Source organism: Podarcis vaucheri, assembly GCF_965113315.1.
Source record: "Podarcis vaucheri genome assembly, chromosome: 4".
Classification (NCBI taxonomy): Eukaryota; Metazoa; Chordata; class Lepidosauria; order Squamata; family Lacertidae; genus Podarcis; species Podarcis vaucheri.
The window spans coordinates 747,661-763,552 of NC_138762.1; the positions used below are offsets into that span (position 1 = coordinate 747,661).

The following is a 15,892-nucleotide window of genomic DNA, read 5'->3' on the forward strand; positions in this document are numbered from 1 at the left end:
CCATTTTTGGCCAGAGGTTGTTGCCCATTTCAACTTTGTACCGATGAAATCCTTGACATTTGTAGACGTGCATCTATTTTAAAAATTATGTTCTTGAAATGGGGAGTTTAAGAGAATATTGTGAACTTTCATGCTTGACAAGAGACTTATACTCTGAGCTTGGAAGGGAAACCCCCCCCCCCCAGCATCCAAGCAATGTGTTCATGGTATTATCCTCCATGTTATAATAGTTTGTTGTTTCACAGACACATCTGAGAGGATGGTGAAGCCAACGCCCACAAAGCTTCCAGCGTCCAGAAAGCGTAAAGCAAAAGCAAATGAAACTGGTGGTCTGTATACAGCACAGTCATAGGGATAAGGAATGCGCGGGAAAGGGAAGTTGATGGAGAGACAGGCAGGGAGTGGATTGTGCCAGGGAGGAGTGCTGAGAAAAGCCCACGCAGCTCTTTGGGTGCCAGAGATCCACTAAGCCCCATAGAAACCCCAGGGGTGAGCCTGCTCTTTGCTGCTGGCTGCTGTGTCCCTTTAGTGTGTGCGGCCAGGAATGGCTGTGCAATTAGGCAGAATGAGGCAGTTGCCTCAGGTAGCAGGTCTGGGGTGGGTAGAGATGTGCAGACCACACAAGCTGCACTGCGCCTCCTCAGTTAGTCTGCTGCCCCGTTAGCCACATTGAGATAAGAGCCAATGGCCAGCCCAGCTTGTGTATGTGGAATTATGTGTTTGGAGGGAGCATCTTGTCATTTGCCTGGGGGGGGGGCAGAAAGTAGTATCAAAGGCTCCTGTCTTCTGATCCAGACATTGGTCAGAAAAGTTTCCTCAAGCAGCAAGGCATCTCTCCTTGCTCCCTCCACCTGCTTTTATCCTCCCCAGTGGCCACCCCCTGAACAGTTGAGTGTCTCTGGCTGATGGCTTCCACAGCACATGGAAGCCCTTTTTCCTGGAGTGGCAACGGTATGTTGGCTACTGATGGCTAAAGCAGGATTTTCTTTCTTCAAGCATCTGCTTTTCAGGACTTGGTTACATTCTTCCAATCTTCAACGGGTGAAAGATTGATCATAGTTGAGATTTTCATCCTTATTGCCATGACGCTGCTGATTTACATGCTATGTAAGTACATAATTGGCGGACTTAGCAACTAATAACACGGGCTTTATTTTAATGCCAATAGCATTTCCAAAAAGAAATGGCAGGATGCAGCTTCCATTGACCCCTTTCATCTCTCTTTCATATCAGGGAGGGAGTTCCAGCTGTCACCCAGTGAGAGCAATGGCACTGTTTTGTTCTCCCTGAATATGTGAGTTCCAGCACTTGGAACAGAAGCACAGGCTAACACAAGTCCCCGGGACATCCTGGACAATTCCCTTTCCCAGCTTGCAATTCTCTCCTCCTTTCCCCACTAATCCTCCTTTGCTGTGGGAGAGCCCCCATTTCTGGTCGTCGGCACCCTGCCCTCTGCTAGGGCTCCAGTTCCTTCAAGGAAAGTGTTTGGGGAAAACAGGCCGCAAAGGATAAGGCCATGGCTAATGTGGCTGGATCCATAGCCTACCTAAATATTGAGATATATGCAGGGCTTTTTTCAGCCGGAATTCATCTGGACTCACTTCCTGCCCCTCTCAGGTGGGTGATGTTTCCATTCCAAGAGAACAAGGGAGGCATTAATGTCGAGTTTGAGTGCCTCTTTTTCTAGAAAAATAGCACTGGATAGATGAACACATGGCCTATTTGCCTAGCGAGTTCATTTTTTAAGGGCACTCCAAAGCAAGCAAAGCAAGCAAAGGGAGTCAAATGATCCAAGAATTTGCATATTTTAAGCATATGGCAGAGCATGAGGCAGCCTGGCAAATGCAAGTCTGTAGGACAAAGAGGACAGGTGTATCTAGACAACCAAAACTCTAATGCTCTCTGAGGAAGGCCAGTCATGGAAACAGAACCCCAGCCCCCAGGGCAGCCACAATCAAGGCACAGGAAACCTCAGTATAAGGGTTTGGAGCAGAAAATATTCATAGAAGTCATATTCTTGTTTTTGTTGATTTGATTTTTTATTCGCCCTTCTCCCTAAGGTCCCGGGACCCTGTTACAAGTCAGCATTTAAAATTAAAGATTAATAGCAGTTTGAAACCAAGTATCCCGCTTGCACAGCTCATCAGACTAGTGGGCTAGAACACATTTTCTTCATTTCTTTTCTACCTTTTAGATAAGAAGGAAGTGGAAAAAAGAGCAGAGTTCCAAGAGGCAATGAACATGATTCGAACCTTTGTGGTTGGGATTGATTCAAACTATATGGACAAGGATGGTAAGCATTTTATATACAAATCCTCACTTTTGCTAAAACAGGTTTCATTTAAACAGATTTCAATTCCTGTAGTTAAATTTAAACAGATTTCAATTCCTGTAGTTAAATTTGGGGTTCATATTGCTTGAGCAATACATGTACCATATTTTTCGCTTTATTGGACGCAGTTTTTCCTCTCCAAAAATTGAGGGGAAATGTGTGTGCGTCCTATAGAGCGAATGCAGGCTTGTGCCATAGCTGCGCGCAACCCCTCCGGCAGGGAGAGGCTGCACAGGGCTAAAGGGGAAGCCAAAAGAGCGAGCGGGATCCATCCCGCTCGCTGCCTTGCCTTTTTCCATAGCTGCGCACAACCCCTCTGGCAGGGAGAGGTTGTGTGCAACCTGTACGCTGCTCTTTGGGGCTGGGGGAAAAAAAATTACCTTGATTCCCCCCCCCCTAAAAACTGGGTGCACACTATGGTCTGGTGCGCCCTATGGTGCGAAAAATACGGTATTCAATGAAACTCAGCACCCAATAGAGTTTATCCCTGTTTCATTGCTCAGCAGGAAGAAAAGCAGACGGTTGTGATTCTCACACCTCCCCACTAGAAATGCAAAGAAACTGAAGGTACATTCTTTCACCTTTGGTGGACGTGCCCAAGGATTAAGGCTTTCTGGGAGATGATCTATAATGAAATGAAAAAGGTATTCAAATATACCTTTCTGAAGAAACCAGAGGCCTTCCTCCTGGGCATAGTCGGCCAAATGGTGCCAAAGAAGGACAGAACTTTTTTTATGTATGCCACAACAGCAGCAAGAATACTTATTGCAAAGTACTGGAAGACACAAGAACTACCCACTCTGGAAGAATGGCAGATAAAGGTGATGGACTACATGGAATTGGCGGAAATGACTGGCAGAATCCGAGACCAGGGAGAAGTCGGTGGAAGAAGATTGGAAGAAATTTAAAGATTATTTACAGAAATACTGTAAAATTAATGAATGTTAGAATGATGTTAGAATGAAGTGGTTTTAGCAGCAATGTTACAAAGGTGTATGTAAAAATGGATTGCTAATAGGTGTGAATCTAAAGTTATAATATATTAAGACAAAGGATTAAGATAAAAACAAAGGGAAAGGACTTGCTGAATTAACTAATTGAACTGGAATACAAAAAAGGGAGGTGTGAGGAGGTCAGGGAAACGAGTAAATGAAAGACAAGATATGGATAGATTGATTTGTTTTTAATTGTTTTTTATTTTTCTGCATTTTGTATTTTCTTTTTTCTTTTCCTTTTCTTATCTTTTTCTTATTATTGTAATTTTGTTTGAAACTTTAATAAATATCTTTTTAAAAAAGAAATGCTGCCCTCCCCCATCACACTGCAATTCACAATGTTTGTGCTAGTGTAAGATTTTAGCACTAGCACAAGGGAACGTTCCCCCCATTTCTCCCTGCATGCCATCACCGAAGCTGCTCTCCAGGGTGGGGGAAACTTCAGAACAGATTGGAGGGAGGGGGGCTGAAGATTTCATTGCACAAAGAGAAATTCCTGCGCCTACATAACGTCCTCTTTAGAACTATAGGGAATGCAACCCAATATTCATCAGAAAAAAGAGTTTGGGTGCCTGTATTTCCCTAGATCTCACAAGGCATAATTGAAAACTGCAAAGTATTCTTTGTATATTTGGCTATGCTGTGGGACTCAGGGAGGAATTGCTTTGTGACTCTGTGATTCCCAGCAGAAAAGGAGGACGTAGGAAGGGAACATCAGAGATACTTCATGAGTCGCTTTTAATATGAGAATAGGATAGTGGATTGCATGGGTCTTTGCTCTGATCCAGCCGCAGGATTCTTCGGAGACTTTTCATTGGTGATCTCAGCCACAGAGAATCAAATGTGCCCTCATATTCATAAGAACCCTGTCTTGGAGCTCTGCTCCTCCTTTTAGGCTAGAGCGTTTCAAAATGTTTGAAAATGGTTTCTTAGGATTTGCAGATTGTTATTTCAGATGCTCCTGCCTTAAACCGTTTCTAATCTTTTAGACTTCCAAATACTCGCTGCAGCTCAAAACATATCAGAGGAAATGCGGTATTTTGCCAACAGAAATGATCAACTGCAGAAGGAAATTGGTAAGCTACCCTACGATGCTGGAAAATTGTAGTGCAGTGGGAATCAGCCCTGATTCTGCACCAGCTGAAAGCTCCCCCCCCCCAGCTGAAAACTCTTAGAGCCAAAGCAGAGAGCTGCCACCCTAGGGAAACATCAGAGGTGCTCAGTTTCGCTCTCCTGAACTTTGGAACTGATTTAGCTTCTGCAGTGAGGAAAGAAAAGACTTTGCCATTCTTTGTTATAACAGAGACAATCAAAACAGGTCAGCTAAAAGACCTGTCCTTTCTTATACTGACCCACGGGAGAGGGATTCTGGAGCAGCACTTTCAAGGCAACTTCCGCCAACTTAGAGAGACTGCTGGGCAGTGGGGTGATTGGTGCAACGGCACACCCAGCACAGTGGAAACCGACTCTGCTCTGGACACCCTTTGAGATTCATCTGCTGTTAATAGCAGGGTCAAGATGCAAGCAATTTTATCCTCAAAATGCTTTGCAAACAAGACACAGAAAGCTGCTCTCAGACTGTAGCAGGCCCCACGCTGCCTGGGAAAGCGCTGCAAAGCAAGCCTTCTTTGTAGCCTTCACTGCCACTTGGTGGGCTCGATGATGAGCCTTCACCAGCAGTCGATTGCATTCAACCAGATTTTTCCTCCATTCACATTCAAGCCATCTCCCAGATTCTTTCTTCACCCTAACCTCTGCAGTAGACCAGGGGGCCAAACAGGCTGCATGAAGCGGGAGAGGGCACTCAGGGGCAATTGTGTCAACTGCCCGAGGCAAGGCAGAGGGCCTTCTGGGTAGCTGCGGCTGCTCTGTGGCACTCCCTCCCACCAGATGTCAAGGAAATAAACAGCTATCTGACTGAAAATAGCCTTGTTCAGAGAAGTTTTTAATGGTTTGTGTACAATTGTGTTTTAATTTGTTGGAAGTCACCCAGAGTGGCTGGGCACAACATAAATAAAAGCATATAAATAAAGTATTATTATTATTATTATTATTATTATTATTATTATTATTATTATTATTAGGTTGTTCCAGAGCTTGGCCAAAGTTCGGCAGGAGCACCAAAATCCCCCAGAGCCATTTGGGAAGGCCACTGGATCCATCCTGTCAGCTCAGGCAGGGAGACTGCTGGGCAGCAAAGCGGGTGATACACCAGCAGACTCCCTCATTTGTCCCAGTTGCCCAATGCCAGGAACACACACTCCAGATTCCCACCCCCACCCCCAGCAGAGAGCCTGGAGAGAGAAAGAGAATTTTGTGATAAACCACAGCTACTTCCCCTCCCCAACCTTCAAGTCTGCCCTGATGCTGCCCTGAGTATCCAGATTTTTAACAAATAGGTGAGGCCCCAGGGGTTCAGATCAGGCCTGTGAGGGGACATACATCTTTTGTCTATTCCCTCGAATAAAAGGTTCTTGACTCCACTCCCAGCTATGCCCACCCAGATATTTACTGCAGCATCAGCATGGGCTGAAGAGTTATTTTAATCTTTCTGAGCTTCCTAGATGAATGTATGTTATCACGTGGCCACAGAAATGAACTTAACAAAAATAATTGAAGCCCGCACAGAAATACAAAGTTGGTCCCCTTAAATTCCCTATCTTTTTTTCTTTTTCTTTTCTTCCTCCATACATGGCTTGACTCAAAAGACATCCTTACTAGGAACTTGGACGATGGTTGGATTGTATATTCAAGGACATTCTATTTCTTTTCTCTTGAGCTACGCTCATGGATGGATTCCAAAAAATACTGTGAGCAGGAGGGCGCCAGGCTCATTTCTGTGGAAACAAAGGAAGAACAGGTGAGCATCAAAGCTGAGTACAGGAAGGTAGGAGATCTCCTTGAGCCAAAGGCTCCTGTCATCACTATCCATTTAAGAAGTTCCAATCCCCCTGTATGCAGCCAAGACAGCAACTCCATCAGTCAAGCCAAGGGGTGGGTGGGGCAGGGAGCAGCTGCTACCATCTGGGACTCACTGAGGTTTCTTGGAGATGCTGAGCTCCAATAGAATGAAGCTGGCAGTCAGGAAAGAGGTCTTGGAGGAGGAGGAGGAGATACTTGAGGGGCATCTATCCCTTGGCTTGCCGGTAAATTCTTCCTCTGCTCTGTAGAGTCTTCCTCTGCTCCACCCTAACCCTCTGGCATGAGAGTATCATGGAGATGACTCTAGAGGACCTTGCAAGGTATATCCCTCTCCCAGCCCCTTAGCCCAGGTAGAGGGGCTACTGGGGTGCTGCAGGGCACAGACATGAGTGAGACCCCATCATCAGTCCTTCAAGCATACCACAGCCAGACTGATTCCAGTGTCTCTGGAATCAACAAGCAAGCATGGATGCAGAAATTGGAGTGTTTGCTACACCGGTCACTGTCCTGCTAGATGGTTTCAAGACAAACTGTTTTATGGCACAGTCATTTACAGTATCTGGAAATTTTAACTCTGTTTCATGAAAGACATACGTATGGAAAGACATATGTAGCCAGTCTCGGTGAGGGCAGGTGAAGTTACCCTTCACTGTAATATTTCCTCTTTGGGATGCTTCCTTGATTCCATCATCATCAGCATCATCATAATTTGGGTCAGGGGGACAATAGCACATCCTCAGTACACAATTATTCTTGGTGCTTGATGCAACCTTACTTGGAGTACCATGTACAGTGCTACCTTGGTTCTCAAACTTAATCCGTTCCAGGAGTCCGTTCCAAAACCAAAGCATTTCAAAACCAAGGCGCGCTTTCCCATAGAAAGCAATGCAAAACAGACTAATCCATTCCAACCTTTTAAAAGCATCCTCTAAAACAGCAATTTAAATGAATTTTACTATCTAACGAGACCATAAAATGAAAGCAAGAATCTATGTAATGTGCTGTAAAATTAATAAGAAGCATCGTAGATGACGGAAATGAAAATTATTATTATTTTCTTACCTGCACTGATGATAGTCATTGTTTGAATGGGATGATTTTAACCATTTCCACAATCACACAATCAATCAATCAATCAATCAATCAACAAGTAGCTGAACTGGGTTCCACACAGTCACAAAAACAAATTACCGGTAAGCAAAAAAGCCTAAAAAACAAAAAGGCAGAATAAATAGCAAAACCCAAAACGCCAAACTTAATCCATTCCGGAAGTCCATTTGACTTATGAAATGTTTGAAAACCAAGGAGCATCTTCCGGTTAGTGCAGGCACCCTGGGAACTGTAGCCAGACAGCTGCATCGGACATTCGGCTTCTGAAAAATGTTCAGAAACTGGAACACTTACTTCCAGGTTATCGTGTTTGGGAACCAAGGTGTTTGAGTACCAAGGCGTTTGCGAACAAAGGTACCACTGTATAGTTTTGATCACTGCTTCTTAAAAAAATGTGTATTGGACTTCCAATGGTGACACTTGCTCCTTGTTTTGTGCCTGTTGAATGTCGGTCAAGGGCTGTAGTCTCCCAGAGAAAGGAACATTGTCTAGAAGGGCTTTGAGAGAAGTGCCTTGCTCCTCATTGCTACTGGTGATTTTCTGTTTTTTCTTTCTCCCTTCCCCTACCCTAGTTCTTTATAAACCAGCAAGTAAAAGGCCGTAAAATGCTTTTTTGGATTGGACTCTTTAAAGACAAGGGAGGGACATGGAGATGGACATCAGGAGTGAGTCCTGAAACCACGTAAGTTTATGAAGAATGGCATGCGTTCCAAATGCTTCTCTAACCTAGTGAATGGGTTATTTGGAAGAGGATGAAGGCATGATTTTAAATGTTTTGTGCTGCTTAGCTCAGCTTCAAAAGGACTTGCAAGAACCTAAAGCTGAGCAACACTCTCTTTAGGAAAGTATTTCTGCAGTTATCTGCTAAACAAGCTGAATAACCAGCAATCTCAAACCTAAAATAATAGGAGCAGATGAAGTAAGTGTGTAAGGGAGGGTAGATGAAGCTCACTTTCTTGGATAGAATCATAGACACATAGAAATTTAGCGTTGGATGAGACCCCAAGGGTCATCTAGTCCAACCCCCTGCAAAGCAGGAATCACTGACAGAGCCCCGATAGTTTTGGGTTGTTTAAGACAGTTCATGGTTCTCTTTAAGTACCTAACAACTCTTTTCAACCCGTGTTGATGGATTGACAAGGTCAGAGTAAGATCTCACTCATCCACAGCTTGGTAGTAGAACAGCGAGCTCGTCTGGCATTTATTACCAAGACTGGATGAACAGAGGGTCGCTTTCTCCTGGAACAAAACCCAATGGCATTCATCTCCATTGATGCAGCCAATACTAATCACTTAACCTTTTTGGCAAAGGCATTGAGTAAAGTTCACAAACGGCCATTGGAGTTGGATAATACCAGCTGGGAACTTAAACCCTGTTTGCCAGTGGTTCCCAGTTAGCTAAGTAGTACAGACCCCTTCTTTTTCAGAAGCCAAGACCCATGGGCCCCTCTACCTTTGAACATTTGGATATCTCTGTGGCAGTTTTTGTTATGTGAATGGTGTAATGGAGCCGCTGGGTGGGTGGTCCTTGGACCTCCAATTGGTGAATCACTGCTGTATGTGAACTTAGACTTGATCCAAGGGCAGATCCAACTCCAACATCTCATGGGAGTAAAAAACACCTACTACACCATTATTACTAGTATCAATTGAATAGATTCATGGAGAGTTAAAAATGGGGGGGTTAAAGAATACATTTATCACAGAATTTTAGTGCTATGTAGTGGGACTTGATTCAGTATACAATGGAGACTGGAGAATGCAAGGCCAATAAGTGGGAGGCTAGAGTGATTGATTAAACTTAGAACCATCATGTAAGATTTAGATAAGATATATATGTGAGAGATGATGATATATTTCAATCAATGAGATGATGATATATTTCAATCAACTCTATAATGGCTTTGTGGTTATAGATTATTTTTTGTATTTCATTTGTAGACGTATGTGAGATGAGGTGGATGAAAGTGGACGCAAATCTAACAAGTTTTTAATATGCTCAGATCAATCACTACTGTGTTAACTCGGCTACGAGAGAGTAAGGCTCTCTCTTCCAAAACTCTCTCTCCATCACCCACAACAGTACACAGCAGATCCGAGGAGGCTGTGGGTGCATATGGAGAGGAGAGAGGGGCAGTTCTGTTGCAGAAATGGAAATCCTGGCAATAGCAGAAGTACTGCATTGGATACTACCCAAAATTGTAAAATAAACTGAATAAATTGAATGAAAGTTCTTGTGTGTACCACTGAGCCTTCCACAGTGACAGCCTCACTTTTTTGTAGTTTCCTATGAGAAATCACTTCATATGAAAAGAATGTAGAGAGTCTTAGTTTGTGTGTGCATGTGTGTGTGTGTTGTTGTTGTTTTTACATGGTTAGAATTCTAAAATCTGGGGAGAAAAATTCATCACAGTTGTGGGTGGATGTGAAGAGAGAAAGATCTGAACATCTTTTTAATGGTAGAAGGCATGGGGAGCAGGTGAGGAAGTAAACATCCAATCTTGATTCATCAGTGCTGCTGTTTCTTTCTTTTCAGGTACTGGAATTACTATGAGCCAAATTATGAAGCCTTCCACGACTGTGGTGCAATGACCTTTGATTGCTACTACGAAGGATGCTGGATGGCATTGTTACGGAAAATCTGGGTGCGTATCTACCCTGCCACCCAGCCAATCGGACCAAGTCCGTGGATTCTAGCGGAAGAAAAGGAAGCTCAGCCGGACGCAGGAGCAAAATGCGAAGATCCAAGTTTATTGCGCAACAGGTTCAAGACGAGATTGAACCCCGAGAATGGGGCGACATAAACTTTTAAAAGTTCCCACCAAGTCCCATAACACAGTGCGAGAAACGTCATGAATACATTATGGGAAGGTTGGATTTCATGGGTTACATCATGAATACATTACACACGTCATGAATATGTCAGAGAAAAGGTGGGGTTAGACTAATTTACATTTGAGGAAAGGGAGGGGGAATATGCAGAGCGAGGGTCATACACAAATATACATTTCATGAGTACCGGTGGCGGTGAGACAATGGGTTACTGATATGCACTGTCTGCCACCTGGTATTGCCCGGGGGACGGGCTGGGCAGAGCGATCTGACAGGATTAAGGAGTTCCTGTGTACGTGACTTGCCGTCTCGAGGATTATGGAGTCGGCCAACATCATGGAGTCCTGGGGAAACTGAGTCGAATGACACCAAGAGCAAGAAAATTGGAGCTGCGGTTGATTTTATATGAATTTTGAAAGGTTCTGATGACTTTCAGTCCGTTCCGTAGCCTAGATCAAAAGCGGAAGCAGAATGTATCCATTCTTGCAGAAATGGATACATTGTAACAAGGGTTTGACAGTTTTACGAGGTCGGGAGTTTCGGTTCTATTGTTCTCGCCATGGGGGGCCGTCAGCAGCTCGTCAGGAGGTTAAATGAGGCGTGCAAGAGCTCCCTGAGCTAGCTCCTGCAGGACGAATGCATGGCTGTGATTGGCCAAAGCGCGGCCATAGGAATAAGCGGAGAAGGGAAACACTCGGTCTACTCATTCTAAGTATGGAGCGCAGATAGGCATAGGAAAGGATAGGGAATATATATATACTCGAGCTTATTTCGCTCGGGAAAAGGTCTGGGAAACATGTGGTGCTTGTGCAACGGTGAAGGGGGTTCGAGGGTGGGTGTGCGGTGGTACCCTTGAGGTCATCGCCTCGGACCGCCAAAAGGAAGGGAGGAAATAGGCACCCCCCCCTCAGTCCGTATCAGTCCCCCATTCGGAGATAGATTTGCATTAAAGTTCTGTAAGAACTTGCAAATCCTTTCTCCGCACCATTTGAGCACTAAATTTCGGTGATCTCATATTCACCTTCTCCCAAATGTCTCATCTGTACATAGTCTGGGAAAGTGGGAGCATGTCGGGAGCGGGAATAGGCTCGAAGAGGAAAGGAGGTAGCAGAAGCAGAATGACGGAGGAGAGAGCAGCAAGGGGTAATACAATGCATAGTACAACATAGGATAGAGACACAGAGGAAAACAGTTAAAATGATGAACAACACGACTTTCAATAGTTGTCTGAGCCATCCCAGCTTGGGCAACCATCCCCATAAGTCTACGTCGGATAGCCCCTCATGCTGGATGTCGTGGAGTTTCCCTGCTAGTTCATGAATGTTATTTAAATGTCCAGTTATATTTAAGGTCTGGTCAGTCACGTATGTACAGCACTCTGTGCCTATTAATGCACAGGTACCTCCTTGACTGGACAAGAGGAAGTCTGTCGCGATCCTCGTCTGTAGGCTCAATTGTCTTACCTCGGATAGTTCCGACATGAGAGAGTCTGTGATCTGAGTCGCCTCCTGCATGAACTTAAGGAGGATGTCGGTGAGTCGGAGAATATCCACGTGGTTTGAACCGGCACCGTAGGCGGGGAAGAGTGCTCGGCCTACGGTCTCTCCATTCGCAGCAACGTCTGACAGGTCTGACAGCTCTTTTTGCTCCCTTTTGTTCCGTTGTCTTCCAGGCGGTAGGTGTGGTAATATTCTAATTCCGGGAACGATGTAGCCGATGAAGCAGGATCCGGACATGTGTGGGCTCACCCATGTATAGGCGCGGTGCCCACACACCCAGAATAGGCCGCTGAGGTAAGATTCCATTCGGCCTGAAGCAAAGGTTTGTAGTAGCTTGGTGTCTGCGGGTTGTGGTTTCCAGTCCAAGGGATGTCCAACCGCAGCGGCCCAGGCAACAGTAAGATTAGGAAAAGTTCGGGAGTCCCTTGTGTTAGAGACAGTGACCAGTCCAGTTGGTAGGATTTCCAAAGTGTTGGTGCATGTACTGGATCCGATGAAGGTTCCTTCCCCTGAGAAGCTGCGGCAAAGGGGTCCCTTCGTAGGGCCGGTGAGGTAGAGGTATTGATGTGTTAAGTTGAGTGCGGTCAGGTTCCAGGAGGTAACATTTCCGGAACGGAACTGTTCTAGGGTCACTGGTACAGGGACCAGTGGGAGGCTCTGTTGGAGATGGCTGGGTGCGTGAGCGCAAATCCAGCAGTCCGGGTAGGGTGACTCCTTCGCCACCTGGCTGAGAAGCTTAATATAGGAGTTTTGCTCCCAGGATGACAGGAGGTCTTCTCCCGGGAGTGCCGGGTCGGCGCCGAATTGTCGGGGTGCTGTGCCAACCGGATGGAGGGGGTCGGTGGTGTTCAGTAGTCGCCTATCCCTGGCGATACCGCCGCATCGCAGGGGTCCGACGTGGTCCCATGAGGGGGAGCGCGAGGGGTGTAAGGAATGGTGCCACCCTTCGAGATATTCAGCCCCTCTCCACTCATGAGTGACCCCTAAGTCCCATAGGCAGCAGAACCGTCGTAGGCAGAGTCCTTGGAGTTGGGGCTTCCGGGTTTCTGGGGTGGAGCGGAGGCACTGGAAGCCGAAAATCAAGTTTCCAGAGGGGTGGCTTGATTCCGTATAAGCGTGAGTAGCCCCTCCTGTCTCGACTTCGGTCCAGTTTGGGGTTTGCGAGACCTCCCCGTTCTCGTAAAGAAGGTAAGTCCCATTTCTGCAGGTCAGCCGGTAAGAGGAGTGGTCAAGAGTGAGAGCCGCAGAGCCGACACGATGTAAATCCTTGTTTCGAATGAAAAGTTCCCAATATTCGTTTTCGGCGAGTTGGGGAACTAGGGAATGGCGCAGCAAGGTCCGGGACTCGGGAAGGCAGAAATCAAAGTCCCCCATTCGATCAGGGTTAGACCTTCCCGTCTCGACCTCATGATAGTCCAAGAAGTGGTAGTTTGTTCGTAATCCTGTGCAGTGGTCTGATGAGGTAGACGTGACCCAGGATAAGGTGGCGAGGAGAAGGGCGGTGGTGACCAGGCGCATGGCTCGGATGCGTGAGCGAACGAAGGCGCCTGACAGGGTGAGGCTGTAAAGCGAAGGTATCAAATAGCGCTGTTGAACGGTGCTGTCAGATGAACTGTCAAAGGCGAAGCTGTCAAGCGAAGCAAGGTGTCAATGGAGCTGTCAAACGAAGCAGGCTGTCAATGGAGCTGTCAAACGAAGCAGGCTGTCAATGGAGCTGTCAAACGAAGCAAACTGTCAATGGAGCTGTCAAACGAAGCAAGCTGTCAATGGAGCTGTCAAACGAAGCAAGCTGTCAATGGAGCTGTCAAACGAAGCAAGCTGTCAATGGAGCTGTCAAACGAAGCAAGCTGTCAATGGAGCTGTCAAGCGTGGTTGTCGGCGCGTCTGAAACGTAGCTTGATGGTGTTGGTATCTGGGATGATTTCAGACGTCCAGTTGGGTGTCGCGGTGTCTGGTCCGGTCTGTTGGGCCCGACTTTGGCCCCGATCGGCTGGTCCGGTCTGTTGAGCCCGACTTTGGCCCCGATCGGCTGGTCCGGTCTGTTGAGCCCGACCTTGGCCCCGATCAACTGGTCCGGTCCGTTGGTCGTCGTCGTCAATATATGAGGTCGGTAAAGCCGGTGGAGTCGAAAAGGTGAAGTCCTCGCCGTTGCTTTCTTCCGTCTCCTGTGGAGGGGGTGAGGACTTGCACCTAGTGTGATGTAACCAGGAATTCTTCTCACCTACTTTCACGGCGGTTGGCGATGTCAAGAGTACTTGGTAGGGACCTTCCCACGCGGGTTGGAGTGGTTCTTTCTGGTAGACCTTGACGAGGATCCAGTCGCCCGGGTGGAAGGAGTGAGCGTGGACGTCGATGGGAAGATTCTGTCCCTCGATGGCCGCGTAGTGGTGGAGACGCTGTAGCTGTGTCTGGAGCTGAATAACATAATTAGTAAGTTCTGCCTCCCCGAGCTCCAGTTCCGATAGTGGGAATAGGGTGTTGTAGACGGGAGGAGGTCTCCCGAATAAGAGTTCGAATGGGGAGAGTTTCAAACGTCCGGTTCACTAATCTCAAGTCCTGCACAAAACGGTACCGTATAGGTGCCCCCTCCTTAGCGGGTTTCAGATCTCGATGGCTACAAAAATAGAGAATGGAAGGGTCCAATCATAGCCTGTTTTCTGACAGCAATGAGAATGGGGGCCACCCAGTGCCTGGTGTCCCCGTCTAGCAGGCTAATCACAAATACAACTTTGGCTTTCTCATTGGGAAATTCCGGCACCCTTACTCTCATATAGAGCTAACACTGGCAACAAACCCACTGAACTGTTCTCGATTTCTTCAGAGCTTGGCAGGGGGCAAGACGGGGGTCCACACCAGTGTGGGCACAGCATGGCAGCATGTGGTGCTGCTTCCATGCCATTCACAGTGGCAGGGGTGCCAACTTGAACAAAATATTGAGGGTGGAGCAGGTAAGCTCCCCCCTGCATAATTGATCACAGGGTGATCAGAGGGTCAAGGGACCTCTGCCCCCTAGGAGTTGGCTCCTATGCACAGTTGCTGCCAACAGAGTGAACTAACCTATGAGATTCTGCTGCTGTGAATCACACCTTTTCAAGGTGTGAGTAGCTAGGTCTATGCTGAGGACTAGCAGCCCAGGAGCCTAGCTGGGGACTTCTCCTGCCACGTCTTGCATGATTGATGGCTGGAAGAAAGATGGTAGCTTGCGGCAAGACAGAAAATGGCGGGCAGGTCGCATATCGAGAACAGCACAAGTGTGTGTGTGCTGCAGTCTGAGGAAGCTTCATGGGAGGAGGGAGAAAGGCCAAGTGACCAATATCTAACAGCAGCTCCCACTCCCCAGAATCAAGCTTCAACAGAAAATGGTTCACCAGAATGGGCCTCTGTGAGAACGGCATTAATTGACTTGTGTCAATCTAGATGGGTTCAGGTGCTCAGGTGCAATTCAGTGATGAAATTAAAATTAATAACATATTAATAGTTGGGTTACAGGACACAGGGGCTGATGCTTCCTCAGGGGTTATTACAGCCTGGCCAATTTTTAGAAGGTAAATAGTTGTTTGGAACTGTTGGGAATCAAGCCTTTATCAGGAGAAACTGGCCACTCTCCAGGCACCCGGCTTGATCTCCGGTTGACCTCCCTGTCTGCATTCCCCGGCAGGATACAGGCTAGGTCGCGATCGGTGATCCTACTCAGCGTGAGAAGAACACCCCCCCTCTTTCCTGCCCCCCCCCGGGCAGGGGAAAGAGATAGACAGAAACATATATACATGCCTTTATTTCTGTCTTTGCAGCGTTACAGAAAACACGTCTGCTCTCTTCAAACTCCAGCAGCCGAGAGACGAACTCCTCCTGTACTTCCTGTACAGCTCATATTACACTCTGAGCTAATTCCGGTGCTTTGCACTGTGAATAGACTGTCCCTCTGTTTCCCACGGAACAGTCCCAACATTCCCATTTATGTTTTGCTTTCAAGCTAGCAGCTCGCTGCCGCATTGCTTCTATATCGTAACAGGAACTCCCTATGGGGTCCAAGCAGTAAAAACCAGTCTAGCCCAGGTAGATTGTGAATACAAAGATTTTAAAAGGTCCTTATCAGTTTTAGTACATGAAAATGATATGTTTACATCTTGCCTTATAAGCAATGATCTCGCTTTTAAATAGCATTTAGCTCAGCAGCAAAAAGAGCTGTTGCCGGACTCTAA

General features: G+C 46.6%; 2 protein-coding genes and 1 long non-coding RNA gene across 3 annotated transcripts in view; all 3 read left to right on the plus strand.

Annotated features, from left to right (window-relative positions):
• The window catches only part of LOC309531588 (uncharacterized protein), a gene marked incomplete at its 3' end in the record, with an annotated part of 400,889 nt that overhangs the window by 66,044 nt on the left and 318,953 nt on the right, over positions 1-15,892 (plus strand). The window lies entirely within an intron of this gene.
• Positions 1-15,892, plus strand: part of LOC309530678 — a 95,297-nt gene that overhangs the window by 35,733 nt on the left and 43,672 nt on the right. The gene's annotated exons all lie outside the window — the stretch shown is intronic.
• On the plus strand, positions 343-15,360 carry LOC309531538 (CD209 antigen-like protein D; the record flags this gene model as incomplete). Its single annotated transcript, XM_082221129.1, has 7 exons — positions 343-1,107; positions 2,195-2,293; positions 4,317-4,403; positions 6,036-6,187; positions 7,932-8,041; positions 9,896-10,004; positions 15,349-15,360. Exons 1-7 carry the CDS (start codon positions 1,083-1,085, stop codon positions 15,358-15,360), a joined length of 594 nt encoding a protein of 197 aa, XP_082077255.1. The 5' UTR covers positions 343-1,082.